General features: G+C 50.6%; 2 protein-coding genes across 7 annotated transcripts; both read right to left on the bottom strand.

Annotated features, from left to right (window-relative positions):
* Positions 1-298: 298 nt before the first annotated feature.
* Positions 299-8,944, bottom strand: cep131 (centrosomal protein 131). 5 transcript variants are annotated; one of them, XM_058066902.2, is made up of 30 exons: positions 8,806-8,944; positions 8,035-8,221; positions 7,853-7,944; positions 7,221-7,332; positions 7,032-7,147; positions 6,822-6,926; positions 6,583-6,753; positions 6,402-6,519; positions 6,218-6,325; positions 5,956-6,136; positions 5,790-5,884; positions 5,584-5,715; positions 4,894-5,035; positions 4,710-4,807; positions 4,458-4,634; positions 4,187-4,387; positions 3,985-4,122; positions 3,783-3,908; positions 3,597-3,713; positions 3,417-3,446; positions 2,992-3,094; positions 2,715-2,916; positions 2,535-2,642; positions 2,355-2,472; positions 2,216-2,290; positions 2,002-2,144; positions 1,744-1,921; positions 1,463-1,659; positions 1,334-1,394; positions 299-1,243 (listed from the first exon to the last, which is right to left on the bottom strand). In XM_058066902.2, exons 2-30 carry the CDS (start codon positions 8,218-8,220, stop codon positions 1,160-1,162), a joined length of 3,714 nt encoding a protein of 1,237 aa, XP_057922885.2. In that variant the 5' UTR covers position 8,221; positions 8,806-8,944; the 3' UTR covers positions 299-1,159. The 5 variants fall into 5 exon arrangements, with proteins under 5 accessions (XP_057922885.2, XP_057922883.2, XP_057922882.2 ...); XM_058066900.2 differs by having other exon boundaries at positions 6,218-6,316; positions 8,020-8,221; XM_058066899.2 differs by having other exon boundaries at positions 8,020-8,221.
* Positions 8,945-10,871: 1,927 nt separating this feature from the next.
* On the bottom strand, positions 10,872-16,985 carry nploc4 (NPL4 homolog, ubiquitin recognition factor). Of its 2 annotated transcripts, XM_058067041.2 has the most exons (17): positions 16,811-16,985; positions 16,159-16,239; positions 15,444-15,553; positions 14,508-14,747; positions 14,383-14,431; positions 14,211-14,305; positions 13,997-14,120; positions 13,741-13,920; positions 13,580-13,666; positions 13,447-13,518; positions 13,246-13,372; positions 13,007-13,167; positions 12,861-12,932; positions 12,685-12,777; positions 12,495-12,611; positions 12,311-12,413; positions 10,872-12,233 (listed from the first exon to the last, which is right to left on the bottom strand). In XM_058067041.2, exons 1-17 carry the CDS (start codon positions 16,823-16,825, stop codon positions 12,073-12,075), a joined length of 1,887 nt encoding a protein of 628 aa, XP_057923024.2. In that variant the 5' UTR covers positions 16,826-16,985; the 3' UTR covers positions 10,872-12,072. The 2 variants fall into 2 exon arrangements, with proteins under 2 accessions (XP_057923024.2, XP_057923023.2); XM_058067040.2 differs by having other exon boundaries at positions 13,007-13,372.
* Positions 16,986-17,816: the final 831 nt, after the last annotated feature.

A 17,816-nucleotide genomic window follows, 5' to 3' on the forward strand; every position in this document is an offset into this window, starting at 1 on the left:
CTTGCCCACAGTCCAATAGCTCAAGCCGAGAGGGAAAAGGAAATCCCGTCAGGTGCCGCTTGACAAAGTTGGTTCTCGTGGCTAAAACGGCGGCTCTCAGCATCCCCTCGCGTGTGTGACGTCACAATTTTTCTCTTTCTCCATCCACCCCGGTTATCCTTTAATACGCGCCCTCTACAGGCGCGTCTTCTCACTGCAGTCGCAACCCTTCCAGCAAAAACCAGGTATGTTGACAAGGGGATGAAAAGCACATATTCCCAAATTCCCAAACTCCTGTAGTGTAAAGATGTGCGAGGCGAGTTTGTTGTCCTACTAGAGGCATGAAGCTGTTACACAATTGAATTTATTCATGGTTATTATTATAGAAATCCCTCAAAATGATTATAATAAAAATAACCAAAATAGTCTCAGATGACATCTGCTGTTAGCTAGCTCATATTAACACATGTACTCATGTTACAATGCACATAAAAGGGAAAGAAATATGTTCATGTTTCACATAAAGATCGGGAATTCCGGGTGCACTTCCCCTTTAAGATGGCTTGACGTGATAAAGTGTAAAAGTTAACACATTCAAATGGGATTCTTCTGGAGTCTGGGAGTCCTTCCATGGAAAATAAATAGACGCTAAATGACACACTTCACTTCCAGCACAGGATGGGCGGGGCCTCCGTGTCCTTCACTGACATTCTTGCCGTTCATGGTCACGCACTCTGTCCTCGTAAACTTTTTTCTCTTTTTTAACACATTCTTCTTCCTGCTTCACGCCGCCTGAAGGCCACGCTGTGAACATGTGACCTCCTCAATCACGCCGTCGCCGACACTTCTTCTTCTTCTTCCCTCAACAACAACAACAACATTCTAGAACGCTTCTACTCCTTGTGCGGCCACTCGCCCCCTGGGGATGAAACACATGAGTCATTGTGACCGCACCGCCCGCCCCGCCCCACCCCACCCCACCCCACCGCCCACCCATCTCCACCCAGCAGGCCTGCCTGGGCTGGTTGGGAAACATCTGGAACCGCTCTGTGGGGAACACGGAGGCGTTCTTGGTGCCGTGGGGGAAGGGGCGGAGCTGCGGTGACTTCATGGCCCGGGTCAGTCCCAACGGAAGGTAAACATGGCGGGGGCGGGGATGGTGGTGACACCATATACTCGTTTACGGGGGAAGGAGCGGGGCCAGCAACTGTCTCCTTTGCTCCTCCCACAGGGCCTCCAGGTGCTCCGCCCTCTTCAGAGCAGCCTATCAGACGACAGGGTGGTGTTTATACCTGCTTATCAATCACGGCTCTTCTCAGGGTCACGTGGGGGTCACGTGGGGGTCACGACTCACCTCGTGCTGCCTCCGCAAAGCGCTGACCGATTCTTCTTTTTTCAAGATGGCCGACCTCACTCTGATGATGCAAAGCGAAAAGCAATGAGGAGGAGTCACACGGCCCGACGTGTCACGCGTGTCGCTTACCGTTGGTGGACTTCATCAAGCTCCGCCTCCTTCTCCTTGGTCACCCTCTCCACCTCCTGCTGCAGCCTCGCGCGCACCTCTGACACCTCCACGTTCAACCTCCGCTTCTCCTCCTCCGCCGCGCTCAGGCGCTCGGCAAACTCCTGTCGGATGACCTCGGTCAGGCCGCGGCGCTCGGCCAGCATCTGGTCCCGGATCTGACAGGACAAGGGGGGCGGCCGGGTGGGGTGAGCGGGGGCTGAAGGTCACATGACCGCCGGTCTGAGGGAGGCGCTGCTGACCTGTGTGACGTGTTGGAGATCTTCTTCTCTCTGGCTGAGGCGTTCCTGCGTGCTCATCAGCTGTTCCTCTGTCTCCGAGTGCTGCCTCCTCATCTCCTGCTGCTTCTCCGCCGCCTCCCTAAGGGAGCGCTCCAGCTCCTTCAGCTCCATCTCGTACGTCTCCCGCACGCGCTTCACCCTGGCAAAGCACCGCATCGATGCTGTGACGTCCCGAACACGTTTGCGCACGCACACACGTGCACACACGTGCACACACACCTGTTTTCAGCCACCCTCTCGCTCTCCTCCTTGTCTTTGTTGGTCTCCTCCTCCAGCGTCCAGATGGCAAGCTCGATCTCCTTGTCACGTTCCCGACGCAGCTCCTCTCTGATCTCGCGCTCGCGTCTCAGAAGTCCCGCCTCCTGAGCACCACATGTCCATCATCAGCCTCACGTGACTGGCTGCATGACAGCAGGCCACGCCTCCACCTCACCTGCTTCTTCCTGAACTCCTCCTCCCAGTTCATCTTGTCCTGCTCAAAGTGGTCCTGCAGCGTCTTCATCTCCGCCTGCGCACACGCACACACACACGGTCAGCCGAGTGCTCGCAAGATGGCGGTGGCGAGGTCGCACCTGGTGTCTCCTCTCCTGCTCCTCTCTGGTCTTGTCCAGCTCCTCCTTGAGGAGCCGACCGGCGGCGCTGGCGTTCTCCTCCATCTGCCGCCGCAGCTCGTCCATCTCCCAGCGCTGCCTGCGAGTCAAGACGGGGGGGTCAGCGGAGTACGGCGGAGCGGAGGTGACCTTGGGCCTTACCTGGCCGCCAGCTGCGCCAGCCGCTCTTTCTCCTCGGCCACCTCTTTGTGGAGACGCCTCCTGTGCTGCTGCAGGGAGATCTCCTCCTCGTGAAGCTGCTTCTCCAAGCTGGAAACGACAACGCATTCGGTCACGGCGCCCAAGTCGGCTACGGAGCGGCGACGGTGGCGCCTCGCCTACCTCTGCTTGGCCAGCTCCCGCTCCCTCAGGCACTGCTCCTCCTTCTCCTTCTCCAGCTGCTGGCGGAGCCCCTCACACTGGCGAGCGCAGTTCTGCGCCCCTTGCTGCTCGGCCTGCAGCAGCTCAGCCTCGTGAAGAGTGCGCAGCTTCTTCAGCTCCATCTTGTGCTTGGAGATCAGCTTCTGGATCTCTGGCTCCAAACCTAAGGAGGAGGACGAGGAGGAGGATGATGGTGATGAAAAGGGAGGAGGAGGAGAAAGGCAAGTCAGATGTTTACCTTTAACTGTGATCTCTTTGATCTTCTTGGTCTTCTCATCAATCCATTTCTCTCGCCGAATCTTCTCGGTGACGCTCATGAGCTCCTTCAGCTTCTTGATTTCCTGCGTGTGTGATTGGGTGGGGGGAGGGGGAGGGGGGGGGCAGGAAGAGGGTGAGCATTTTGCTTGAGTGTGAGAGGAACATACGACAAAAGCGTGGAGGAGCAGAGTGAGGACGCATGAAGGAGCATGAAGGATGAAGAAGACTCACATGCACACGCAGCATCCAGCCAGCAGGTGGCATGAAGCTGGCATGAAGCTGGCATGAAGCTGGCATGAAGGTGGCATGAAGGTGGCATGAAGGTGGCATGAAGGTGGCATGCGGGACAAACGAGCAGAAGGAAAGGAAAAAGATGGCGGCGTGTTAGGGGAGAGCAAACGTTACCTCGCACAGCGGACCCAGGATTTGCCAAACCTGAAGCAGGAAAGCAAAAAGACACACGGCGGCGGCCACAGGGACGAGGAGGACGAGGAGGACGAGGAGGAGGAGAAGAAGAGGCGGTTAAAAGAAATAAAGCAGACAGCGAGACGCTGAAGCAGGAGGCAAACGTGACGTCTGAGGCACCATTTCATGCTGCTCCTGCATCTGCGAGATCTTTTTGGTGTACTTGTGGTCCACCTGCTTCAGCTCAGCCAGGACGCCTTCGCATCGCTCGCTCAGAGCCTTTTTGTCGCTGATGAGCTGAGGACGAGACGCCGCAGACGCGTTACGGAGGAAAGCGCGGGCGGCGAGGACGCAAGGTTGTCTTACCTGGTCAATGAAGGCCAGGTGCCTCTGGACCGTGGCCTCATACTGGTCCCTCTGCAGCTGCAGGTTGCGGCTCAGCTCCTTCTCCGTCTCCTTCACGTGTTGGACCGTCAGCTCCCTCTGCTGGGCCTGGGCGGGACCACGTGAGCGTCAAAAACAAGAACCAGAACCTCGACAGCCAGGTGGAGCGCGAGCGTCTCCTCACCAGAGCGTTCTGCAGCATGAGAACAACACGTTTCTTCTCCTCCAGCTCCATTTTGATCTTCATGATGGATCCGGACACTTCGGCGGCGGTGGCAGATGCCTGGTCCATCCCAGCGAGTTCCTCCTCCATGAAGACGGCCTTGAGGGACCACAAGATGGAGTCAGAGGGCGTTGCTGACAGCCCAAAATACCGCCAAGCCGACCTCTCTCTGCGACCCTGACGTGGCGGAACGTGGACGCTCTTGCTCCGATTTCTCCATCTCATCCAGGAAGCTCATGATGCTCTGCAGCTTGGCCTCGGACAGCAGCGCCGCTCCGTCCGATGGCGGCGGCGGCGGCGGCGGCAGGCTGAGCTGGCCGTGACGCTCCAGGTTGTCGGCGGTCAGAGAGTTGGTGTCCCCGTCCTTGAAGAAGACGAGGCGGCGGTAAAACGAGGCCATCGACAGACTAGAGTGACAGGGGGCGGAGTCTGACCTCATCGGTCCAAGCGTATTTTTCTTTGCTGTAAAGTTTGGGCTGAGACAGACGCTCAGGCTCCGCCTCCAGCAGCTTGAGCGTGTCCAGTAGGTCATTGAGCGTGGACTTGGACGCCACGCTGGATGACGTCGCCTGCCGCTGGTCCTCGCCGCCCAAAGACCTTCCGGGAAGTTCCTGGAGGACAACAAGAAGGTCAACATCAAGTGGCGGTGGCGTTCTTGCCACGCAGGAAGTGACATCATTGTCTACCTGAGAGCACTGAGAACCTCTGCGATTGGACGACGGTGGCGAGACGGCTCTGAAGCAGGCGAACTCGAGGAAGTCGGTCGGAACGTTCAGATTGGAGTCTGAAGAAAGCGTGTACTTTGAGTTCGGCATCAGCACAGACGACTCTCACATGACGACGATGATGATGATGATGACACGCCCACACCTGTGTTCCTGGCTTTGACGTCCATCGCCGACATGGGGCTGATGTTCCTCGGCGAAGATGGACCTCTGTTGCTCAACGAAATCATCTTGCTTCCAGTCGGCCTCCGGTTTTCCAGCTCCGTGTCAGCAGCGTGCTGCAGATCCTGCAGGCCACCACCAGGGGGAGATGTTGGACAATGAAGCAATGAAATAGTTTGTTCCTCATAATATTACGACTTTTAAAGACATGTTTTCTTTAATATCTCAACTTTATGCTACTAAAATTATTCATTCATTCATTTTCTACCGCTGCTTCCTCTTATATTAATATTAAAATTTCTCGTCATTAGAGCAGAGAAAAAAAAAAGAGGAAAAAAAATTTTTTTAAAATAAAAAAGAAAGAAAAAGGAAAAAGAAAAAGAAGAAAAAAAAAAACAATGAAGCAGCAGACTTGTAGAAATGCAGGACAGGGGTGTCCAAAGTGCGGCCCGCTGGCCATTTGCAGACTGTTTTTTTTCTATTTGCCTGGAATACATTCTAAAAATATAATCACATGGTAATAAAGTCATAATTTTTTTTTTAAAGTGGAAATATTTACTTATTTATATTTGGCATATTTTCAATTACATAATTTCGCCCTCAGAGGGAAAGGCTTGGACACCCCGGTCTTAAGGACAGCAACGTCCCCCATTTAGTACGATTAATCACATACATCACAAGCGCTAGGCCGGGTGCCGGTGAGGAGAGACGGACGAGCTCTGGCTTGATGCATCAACTTCCTGTCGTTGTCCTGATGGTGCTCCACGTCGGCGTCTTCCTCTGCGGCGTCATCGTCATCAAGCGCCTATGGAGGACAAAAACATGCAGTAGACATGCAGTTCTACCAAGCGGCAAGGAAGTGGGGGGGGGGGCGCTCACCTGGAAACACGGTGAGGCTCTGTGATTGGACAGAACCGGAGAGACCGCCCTGAAGCCCAGTTCGCTGATGTCAGACGCAACGCTCAGATGGAAATCTGAAAAAAGGCAACATCACATCATCAGTATTATTTGCACACCTAAAAGTCTCACACACACACACACACACCCGTGTTGTTGGCTTTGACGTCTGTCGGGGACATCGGGCCGATGTTTCCGGGTGAGTTTGGACCCCTGGTGCTTGGGTAAATCTTCAGCGGCGGCTTCCTGCGTCCCACCGCGCCACTCGGTCCACCATTTTCCACGTCCGCCTCGGCGACCTGCCGCTGGGCTCTCTTCTGATGCAGTTCCTGCAAGCCACCAGCAGAGGGAGACGTCAGCGCTTGGATGGTGTCGTCACCGTCGCGGCGTGGGATCGGACTTTTGCGAACCTGGATAGCGGCGAGGCGCGCCTGGCGTGCTTTTTCCTCACGAATGCGTTTCCTGTCGTCTCTGGGCTGCTCCAGATGACCATCCGCCTCCGCTCGCTCCTGCCATTCCTCCGAGAGGCCGAGCAGACGCCACGTTAGCGCAGGCGGCCGTTAAGTGAACATACTTAAGCGAGCAGAGACGCACCTTTCTTTTACTTGCCAGGATGTGTCTGAGCGCCGCCTGGTTAGCGTGCCGCCTCCTGGCGTGACGTCGGTACCACCGCTGGATGGTGACGGCGGACTGGTTGACCTGCTGAATGAACCTTCAACGTAGATTGCACGCAGTCAGCGAGGAGAACATCTTCATCAATCAGCGAGTAAAAGACCTTTCTGCCTCTTCCTCCGTGACCTCCTTGCGCCGCGGTGGGACCGGGCTGCCTCGCTGGGGGGCTGGACTTTTGTTGTTGGAAGACGTGGAGGAGAAGTTCTTCTGGGATTTGGTGAGGGAGCTGCTCTCCAGCGACGCTCCGTCATTGGCTGTGGCCTTCAGGATGTTACTGAGAGAAGAATATGAGCTGAAAGACACAACGGACACTTCCTGTGGAACTAGAGAGGAAGTACGTACTTGAAGGCCGGCCTTTGGTTGGAGCTTTTAGGCGTGAGTGGCTTCTCCGCGTGGTTGTTGTGCAAGATGGGGGTGACCGAGTTCCCCACCGCGCCCTTGTTGCTCCTGAGCGACAGGAACAACACAAGTTAGAAGCGGGGGGACATCTCCCCGAATTGTACGTCTTTTCCACTAAGCAGGTTGGGTGTGTGTGTGACAGACTCCGCCCACCTGTTATTGGCAGTGAAGGGGGCACCGGCGTCTCTTCTCTTGAGGCTGGTCGGCGAGTCGGCACTGGCGCTGCTGCGGGCGCTTGACAGCAGGGTGGGCGCTCGAGGCTGGTCATCCTTCATCACATGTCAAACCTTCAGCGTGTGTGTGTGTGTGTGTGTGTGTAACAATTAAACGTGTCTTAAATACCAGGATGTTCCACGTGGTTCTGTCTGGCGACGCCTTGCCGAGCCCGCCGAGCTTCTTCGGGCTGTCGGCGCCGCTGTCCAGCAGCGTCAGGTAGTCGCCGCTCTGGTCCTGACTGGGAGGGGCCACACACACAGGTCAGTAAATCTTGACTTGTATTTGTAGCAAGACGCTAACTGCTAGCTTAGCCCGAGTGTGGGGGGTGTAAAACACAGCTGCTCAAACTCAAGCTGCCGGCACATTCCTCTACATTGACAGTGATGCATGTTGGGGTGCGCTGGGGGAGGGGATGAGGGGGGGTGTTCTGGTGTTAACAGATGCTGGACAATGGAAGCAGAGCGTGCGTGCACACACACACACACACACACACACACTTTCATTCTTTCACTTGCTTCTTTGGGTGGGTAAGGAGTAACCTGACCCCCAAGGTCCCGGCCCTCCCCTCCAACCCGACACAAAACAAGTGGCTGCACCCCGCGACCTCAGCAGCAGCTCATTGTCATGCAGCCGCCGGCGCCACGGTTCCATTGTTGACACGACTGAGGCCTGCCAGCTGTTGTCTCTCACACACACACACACACACACACACACTGTTCTCAGATAAGGTCAGCCAATGACAACGCAGCATGTTGTACCTCAGGGCGGCGTGGGCCTGCTGGTTAACCTGAGTGGTGCTGTTGGATCGCCGCAGGTTCTTGATGGAGCGGGAGCTTCCAAAGGCATCGCTCTGCGGAGAACGCTCATTTATTACGACACCACAGCTTGGTGGTGGGGGGGTTGGTTATTTTGTCACAGGGCGCACCAACGTGCTCCTCACCACGGTGTTGCGTTTCCCTCTGCTCTCACACGCCACGGATACGGACACGGAGCGAGAGAAGTATTTCCCAGGTGAGGCGCTGCTGGGTCTTTTGCTGATGGAAAGTTGGGAGCCGGACAAGCTGAGGTCCAAAGCGTGTCCCGGGGGCATCGCTGAGATGGAGGAGGGGCTTCGTGTAGTGTGCATCCTTCAAAGATACACAGAAACAACATCAAACAGATTAAGCGGGCATATGAAGAAAGCAACTTCCGGTCTCCAGGGTTACCAACAACAAAAGCACGCCGGAGATTTGCTGCAGCTCACATTCATGACAACTTTGATTTTCCTCATCAACCCTTAATAAAGACGAAAAACATTTGATAAACAGTATTTGAAAAATGAAGCCGCCATTTTAACTGCAGCATTTGTGTGTTAGCTTCGTCAACTACGACAGAAGTCATCACTCAGACAAGGAGGAATAAATGTAAATATAACGTTAAGTGTCATGTAAGGTACGTATAGCGACGCTAATGCTAACGAGCTAAATTACAGTTACAATCTGTGTTAGCAATGTTTGCGTCAAAACACGACGAGGACGTGAATGTCTGCTTCCATCCAACCAGTAGACACACCAGCTAAGGGTTATGATGTATATTCCAAATTTAAAAGACTAATTTAAAAAAAAGACATTTTGCTCCTCAGCAGATGCCACAGAGAAGCTAACCAGTCTTCACCGCCTAAACACACGTACTGGCGATCGAGTGAAAAAGTCAATAAAAGTGCGTGACTTACTTCAGCGTGTGGATAGAAGCATGCCTGCAGACAAACCATACAAGAAATAGTTTAATGTCCACTTTAAGGGGAATGTTCAGAATCAACTGAGAAAAACACTGGCCGCTTCTTAGCCACTCAGTTGCCCCGCCTCTTTGCACGGCTGATTGGCTTGCCGTTGACATTCAAGTACCTGATTGGCTTAGCCAGGCCGTCAGTTTTATGCAGCAGCTGGGGGCGTTCGGTTGTCTCACCAAAGGAGGCGTGATGGTTGTTTTGCTTGAACTCCAAGCTCAAGCAAACTATAGACCTGTAAAATATGAATTACAATGTTGATCGATTAATCTGTTTAGTCTTGAGTTAAGTCTGAAGAGAGAGAAATAGACCTCTCAGGTGCTTATGACGATAGCAAGGAAAGATGACCATTGTTATTCTGTATTTCATGGCCAGCTGCCTTCCTTTACATCCTCACATACGCTGCCCTGACAGATGGCGGCCTCGGGGGTCAAAAGGCTTCCACGCTTTAATTGAAACGCTCAAAAACGAATGGATTCCTTTAGACTGGGAGGTCACCATTGGAGCAACAAAGGACACACTTCTATGTCTTCCACACAGAAGAAGATAACGTTTGAGGCCTGGCAAGCTCACAGATGTCTAACATTTCCACTGTGGAAGGAGGAAGGGCGGGGGCACACGTGGTAACATGAAGCTTTTCATTCCTGTCATACCTTCATCAAGCTAAAGATCAATGTTCATAAATAATGGCTGAGGTGTCAGCATTCCTCAACTCCCAAGTTCTGGCAAGAAGAACCGACTGAATTTTTCACGTTCCCAGCCTTTCAAGGTTGGCGGCGAGCCACCCCGGGTGCTCCGAGTGGATTTGCCTTTTGTTTGCCCACAAATAGATCTGGCCCTACCTGTGGGCCCCCATAAACATAATAAGAGTGACGGCCTAGTGCATGGAGCTTATCGTTTCAACTCCGTACAGTAGATGGCAGAGAATAAGATGTAGCAGGAGGGATCAGTGTGGCCAACTCTGTAAACAATATCACAACTTTTTCTAGTCTTTTTAACACCAAACATACAATCATGCATCATGGAGCTTATCGTTTCAACTCCGTACAGTAAATGGCAGAGAAGATGTAGCAGGAGGGATGAGTGTGACCAACTTGGTAAACAATATCACAACTTCTTCTAGTCTTTTTAACACCAAACATACAATCATGCATCATGGAGCTTATCGTTTCAACTCCGTACAGTAGATGGCAGAGAAGAAGATGGAGCAGGAGGGATCAGTGTGGCCAACTCTATAAACAATATCACAACTTTTTCTAGTCTTTTTAACACCAAACATACAATCATGCATCATGGAGCTTATCGTTTCAACTCCGTACAGTAAATGGCAGAGAAGAAGATGTAGCCGGAGGGATGAGTGTGACCAACTTGGTAAACAATATCACAACTTTTTCTAGTCTTTTTAACACCAAACATACAATCATGCATCATGGAGCTTATCGTTTCAACTCCGTACAGTAGATGGCAGAGAATAAGATGTAGCAGGAGGGATGAGTGTGGCCAACTCGGTAAACAATATCACAACTTTTTCTAGTCTTTTTAACACCAAACATACAATCATGCATCACTCTTTTCAATAAACAGAAGAAAGCGCATTTCAAGTTTTTTTACTCACCTTTTGTCTTCCACCACACATATATTGCAGTCCTGGAGGGAAACACTGCATGCTCAAGCCAAAACTGTGAGATGTGATGAAAGGTGAGTAGAAAGTGCTGGTGGGAGGGTCACATCAGGGCCTGTCCACCCGGGCCCCCACACCCATCGTAAACCATGACCTCAAACCTGCTCTGCAGCGAGGTAATTTAGAAGAACGCAGGGTCAGTGACCTCCACACCGTTTGTATCAGCTGATCACTTCCACACGCTTTGTAAGAATCTGGATCGGACACCAGATGCTGCTCGGCTGCTGCTGTAATGAAACTACACAACGATTAACATAAGAGCAATTATCCTAACATCATCAATGACCAATATTCACCCAGAAAATAAATGGGCTATAAAGCAGACATTGCCTTTAGAATTCTCGGGTTTGGTTTTTATTATTTCAAATGCAGGTCATCACAGAGCGTGTCCGAGGGACGTCAGGACCTGCGAGGGACTCCCGAGAGGAAGTTTGCTCAGCAAACGGCCCCTCGGGCTTGGTACAAAAGGAGGTCTCTGTCGCCCGCTAGCGTGACATCAGGTAATCACTCAACATTACACACGAGGGGGGGGGGCGCCCATGTACCCCCGTCGCCCCCATAAAATGAACAAAAACAGAAAAACACTGCCACCCCAACCACTTCCAAATTAATCTACTACTAAAAAAATCATCAATGGAATTCTAAAGTAGCACACCTTTCATAAATAGTCAAATGTGTGGGCGGGACTCGGGTAAATCAGTTCTCAAGTCTGCATCCTCTTGACAAACCACTTCCTGCTTTTTTGGGGGGGTAGGGGACACCACATTGCAAACATCCCACACAGTCCACGTCTGGATGCCGCTATACCACTTTGTTCCTCGGAGAGTCATCAAGGCCACTCTCAGCTCAGCCTAAGGAAGTTAGCGTCTTAGCTCTGAAAAGTGCCGCCCTCTGCTGGCGTGGAGGGGTACAGCTCACAAGTGGAGGGTTCGCTTTACTGATGCCCACAAAGCAACGCAGTCTTCCTGCGTGCCGCACAAGCAGCAGGTTCTCTCTGCTCTGGAAAGGAGAGGGAAGTGGTGAGCACCAGTTTGCTAAAGCACCTCTCTTCTGAAAAAGTGACAATTTGTGGTGGTCATGATGATGATGGTGATGAAGAGGGGCATGGTGTCAAGAGAAATAAGCTACATATTTGGCCTGTTCAAGTCCAAACCACAAAACAGCCTGCTCCAAGTATTTAATACTGAAAGTAGAAGTATGTTTGGTGGGTGGGGCCGATGATTGTACTAAAAAAAAAACACACCACAAAGAATCCAGGTTTCAAAAGATGTGGACGATGATGTTAGTCTTTGCTGTTGTCCTGAGAGACAGACATTTTTTTTAATTCTAGAAGAACCGGGGGCAGAGGAGGGACCCTGGCCAAAAGTGCAGTACCTCCCCACTCACAACAACCACCACAACGGGACACACAAAGATGACCTTGTGAAGATGATGTAAACGCGAGCATCCCTTTCACAGCAGTCTGAGAGATGGGAGGGGCTTCAAAGAGATATCATGGCGGGTTAAGGGGCGGGGTATTTGGGGGAGGGGCTTTAACTGCGGGGCAGGCGGCACATATCGCAATGCTCTGTGCCGGGCTGGTTCATGAAGGTGCAGTGGGGGCAGGACCACATGGCGGAGGAGGAGGCGGGAGCAGAGGGATCTCCCATGGTGTCGAAACCCAGAGATCCAGACGGTTGTCCCCCGACTGTACCTGGACAGATATGACACAGACCCCCAGGATCACAACCTGGATCTTGATGGCAACTATGAGGAGCTGCAGGAACTTACTACAAAGCTGCTCGATGGTGGCCCACTGCTCCGACTTCTTCCATGTCTGAGCCAGATCCTCGTTGGAAGTCTTCACAGCGTCCAGCAGCAGTCCGATGCTGTCCTACAAAGACATCATCAAGGTGTCCAGTTAGAGAGATGCCGGTCGTCATGAGCACACGGATGTCTGAGAAGCTGGACTCACTCTGAGAGGCATGACGTCGTTGGTGACCAGGAAGAGGAGCAGATGGAAGTCTGACACCATGTCCAGGAATGACGTGGAGGTGCACTGAGATAAATACGTTGCTAAACTGTGGAAGTCCTGAGGAGAGACGGATGTGGAGTAAGCGTGAAAAGACAAAAGCAGCTGCCCTCGAATGCGGCATTTTCCTCACTTGCGTCTCTCCGAGGATTTCTCGGTTCTCGATGGGGAAGCGCTGAGTGGAGCTGAAGGTGTACTGCGGGTCTTTCGGGAAAGTTGTTGTGATCTGTGAAGGAAAGAGACGAGATGGACACCCTGAAGACGCTCAGAAAGAAAACCGCAAAAGGAAGAGCGGCGAAGATAACTCACATCTATAATTAGATACTCCACCGGAAGAGGCCGCGCTAGAAAGGTAACGTCATTTCCAAATTTGTCTTTGTCCTGTTTGGAGGGCGAAGAGCGCAGGTGACGTACACACACACAAGCGGCTCGAAGAGAACATACGGTGACGTTACCTTGAAGAAAACGTCTGGTACGTACTGCTCAGGACTGGACTCCTTAGCGTAGCCGAGCTCGGGCGCATCCTTGCAAGGCAGGAGACACTCGTCTCTCACCAAGGCCATGCACTGATTGGACACCTGGTAGCCCTCAAAGTGCACTTGGTTGTCCGGACCGCCTGTGGCAGAAACATCACATGACTCACACCCCGCCGTCGCTGGAGGAACAGTAAGCGTCACGTTAGTCTTCGTGGTACCTGTCGCCACCACGGTCACAAACTTGGAGCCAAAATGTCCGTCTCGGGAGAGTTTGCAGGGGTTTGAGTGTTTATTTTGGAAGTAGCCCGCCGTGATGCACTCCTCGGCGCTCAGGTAGTGAGAATCCTAGCACAAAAAAATTGCAGCATGAATGGATGGATTTGGGATAAGGAAGTCCTTCTCGGTGCCGCCATCCCGACCTGGTTTCTGGTGTAGCGGACGGTCCCTATCCTGGTGTCCTCGGAAAGCAGGTCTGTGAAGATCCAGCCAACCTGCCCAAGAGACAGGTCACCAGTTTTATTGACTGGAAGTGAAAAAGAGAAGACCACCAACCTTCCGAAGGCCGAGTTTGGCAGCTATCTCGTCCACGGCTGCCGCTTTGGGATCGTCCAGCAGTTCCAGATTGTTCTGAGTAGCATTCTGGAACCACAGCACACAACCATCCATGAGGTGAAAGCCACCAAGCTCCCAGGTGAGGGAGGGGAAGACATCACCTGGGGAGGCTCGTAGATGGCGGCCACCTCTGCTCTGATTCCAAGAGGGATGTCTTTGTGCTCCGTGTACCTGCCGTACAGGTAGCCCATCCGCTGGCTGCCCGTCTTCCTCCAGAAGTCCAGAAAGCGGTCTGCGATGGTGTGGTTCTCAAACATGATGTTGTCCACATGTCTGTATTTCTGGGAGGAAGGCGACACCTCGGTGACGCGCACGCCACGGACATGTGGCACGCTTTGGGAACACAGGGGGGGGTACCTGTCTGTTCAGCGTGATGGCGCTGGGCTGGCACTTGGTGCAGATGCCCTCTGGCCAGGGAGGGTGGCCCTCACAACCCGATTTGATCTTACAGCTGATGTTCTCCAGAGCGGCAAACTTGCCTCTGCAATTCCACACCAGTGCAGCAACAACATTCCTCGTGCTGGGTTTATCAAAGAATCCACTTAAATGTGAGCCAAAGACAGTTTCTTACTTGTCGGCTCCTCCAGTCAGCTTGCGCAGGTACGCGTGGAATGACATGTGCTTGACGGGCGGGTCCAGATGATTCAGGTAGTCTTCATCAAAAGGCTGCGAGGAGGAGGTGGAGGAGATCATGCAGATGGTCACTACACCTCATACTGAGCAACATCCCAAAGGAGACCCACCTCTAATGGTACACAGTGCACACATTTCCCCAGGGCACCATGGCGACACCTGTGCCAAGAAAGGAGACACGTTCAGGGGTCGCACGTGAAGCCAGACTTTGCCTGCATTTGCGACGCCTCCTCACAGCTGAGCGTCTCTGTTCCTGTAGATCTTGCCGTCTTGCTTGGTCAGGTACTGGTCGATCTCGTCCTCTTGGACCTGCGGCGCGGTGAAAGGTCGAGGCATCGAAAAAGATGACGTGGACGATGTGGAGGAAGAGGAGGTCGACGGCAGCGAAGACGACGAGTGCGGGGAGGCCGTGTCCATGATCTCCCCAGAGGAGGTAGGTAGTCCCGACGGGAACAAATAGAGCATGTCGCCATGCCTGCAAATGCGAGGAGGGTGAAGACCGTTCAAGGCCAAACACGACAGACTTCCTTCAAAGCGATGCGATGGCAGACATTTTTTCGATGTAACTGTGTTATGCTTTGTAATGCATATCGTTTTGAGGAGCCAAACCCTTAACTGTCCCCAGCAACTAGCCGGAACTACTTTCCTCAGCACCGAAATCTGACCAGAACTCAGCTCAGGACACAAAGTGGGGAGTGAGTCGCTGTTGACGGACTTCACTGCTCATGGGGTGTCATACTAATACTAATTCGGTACAAAACTACATTTTATGTTAGTGTAGCTGCTTTCAAAACAACAGTGCATCAAAAGACAATACGATATTACGATATAGCGATATTAGTCCTACAATAACATATAAACAATTCGATGTTTTTTTAAATCAACCATGCAGATGTGTACCGCAGCACAAAAAAAAAAACAACGTACTTCATGTTCTTTTAAATAAAGGTTTAAAACCATGAGCTCATGTCGCACATTTTTTTATGACCACAAACCAAAGTGCTGACTTTTACGCGTCCACACACACACAAATGCTGAGTCCGGGTGTTTGCCGGAGCGTTGCGTCATGTCCTATTGTGCAAAATTAGACAACGGCGTAATTAGGTCGCAACCGCAGATAGATGGCAGTCCTGTGGGGAAACACCGTCCCTTTCACACTCCTTTTACTCACTTGATCTTCAGCAGGCTGAGGCTTTTGTTCTGGGAAAGAATCTCGCCGGTTTTGTTCCGGTTCAGGTAAACGCAGAAGCGGTTGGAATTGAATCCAAACTCTTTGGCCACCTGTCAAGACAGACGAGAGGACTGAGGAACTTCATGCAAGGCAAAGGAGGTGTTTCTTCTGTTCATGTGTCTGAGCTTGCAGGAACGCCCACCGAGCTCCCACAAGATGACTGCCACGGCGTTAAAAACAAAGTGAAAGCAAACATTAAAGCCGCTTTCATTTTGCAACTGCGCCGGCCGCTGGTTCACAGCAGTAGGAAGCACTATGATGAAGAAAGTAAGAAGCTGGCTCCATCACTGGGTCAATGATAGCTTGTGCTTGCATAGAAATGCAACACAAAGAAGAAACAGGAAGTTGAAAGTGTATTGATCCCATGCCTCCATTCGCTCATATCATATATTCAATAATCTGCACAGCTTCCTTATATACTGTACCTTGTAATGACTATCAAACATCCTCTCATCTTACTAAAGCTTTCATTATTACACAATATACAGTTCTTAGAGTAGAACAACTTTAGTGTCTGGGTCATCCATACCAGGGGTTCTCAAAAGTCCACAATCGGGGGCCCACATCTTCCAACGGTCATTAAGGCATCACCCGCTATTTAAGTCATTTTTTTGTTGTTGTTTGTTTTATTAGACATGTGATATGATCATAGTACCTTCTTCAAAAAGGCAGCAGCTGTCTCCCTCTTGGTTGAAGCAATCTTCTTCATCCCATCTGGGGACTGTACCCTGATGATCTAAATAAAAATAAAAAACACACACACGACAATATCATTTGTATAGTCAGTCAAAACAATAGTGCCCCTGTCCCCCTTCCCTTCCCCTCCTAGCAAAGTCAGTGTCATAATGGCAACCGTGACAGTGCAAAAACAAAAACCGTTCACTGTTGCCACTACTTTGACGACAGTTCCTACAATTTGACTGCATGGCATATCTTACTAACAACAGAAGAAACGGCGAACTGTTCCAGATGATTCCACGTCAAAATAATAACACTTTCAATGAAGCAGCAACATCAACCATTGCATACAACAAAGGCCACTTTTGGCACACTAACTCCATAAAAATCCTAAACATTATCTCTAGATTTTACAGCTAGTTCGTTGTCACTCTCTTTACCAAAACATAACATTTCCATTCAGTTGCCTCCCGTTAGCCGAGCGGCTAGCCGGTTTAGCCAAAAGGCCCGACCACTTTGTACTACACGTTAGCTAGCATGCTAATTCTGCTGCCTCATCACTCCTGCCTGGGCTAGCAGGCTAGCTAAGGTTAGCCGAGTGGAAGAGCGCAAAGACAACTTTCACTTACGATATTATCTGCCATGCTCGTCGGTCGACGTGCTTCTCTCTCAGCCAGATCGGGGAAATGTTCAGCGTACGCAGTTTTGCTGTCTGTTTGTCAACCAAACTCCATCCCACAGCGGGTGTTCCAAACATTAGCGGCCGATGTAACTCCCCAAATTGTCCCACAGTAAAAACGGTCCGTCTGGACACACACGTTTAGTGTTGTTGTGTTCCACTTGTCCACTCGAAGTCGACAAAATAGATTTACAGTATGTCTACTCCAAAAAAGATCTTTTTTAATTCACTCCATTTGTGTAGTATATAATACTTGTACATATAAACGTGTATGGATCTTTATGATCATATGGCATTATGAACTGGTCCTCAGGCGGGGTTGCTTGACACCACTCCAGGTGGTACTTGAGATTATTTACACAGTGGGGGAACATAGAAAGTAAGTATTTGATTGATTTAGTTAATGTACTCCCTTCCAAAGATTTAGACCAGGGCCTCAGCACAAAACACAACATTTTAAAATTAACTTTATCATAATAAAGAGGGCAAAGTCATAATATTAAGAGGAAAAAATAGCACAAAATTGAAAAAAATACATAAGAAATTTTTTGGGAAAATTGAATTGGCAAAAGTTATAATACAATAATAATAAAGCAAAAATATTATAAGAGTTAAGTCATAATATTAGAATAAAACAAAACAAAATAAAATATGTAATGTAGAACTCAATGTCTGAATTATTTTGACGTAAAATCGAGCAGTATTTGGTCATCTTCCTCCTTGGTATATGTATATTGCATCGTTATGAGTGAAATACCTGATTTTGTGGTTTTTAAATTTTTATTTTAATTTATGCATTATTTGTATGCATGCAGTTATCATGTTTTTCTTCATTTTCTTAACACCTTAATAAATTCCTCTAAAATGCACTTTGGACAAGGTGTAAAATATTAAAATAAATGAAATAAAAACTATTTAACAAGTGTAAAAAATGACTTCAATAAAAGTGTAAACAA

Source organism: Doryrhamphus excisus, linkage group LG6 (genome assembly GCF_037039965.1).
Source record: "Doryrhamphus excisus strain RoL-2023G ecotype Guam linkage group LG6, RoL_Dexc_Guam_v1.1, whole genome shotgun sequence".
Lineage (NCBI taxonomy): Eukaryota > Metazoa > Chordata > Actinopteri > Syngnathiformes > Syngnathidae > Doryrhamphus > Doryrhamphus excisus.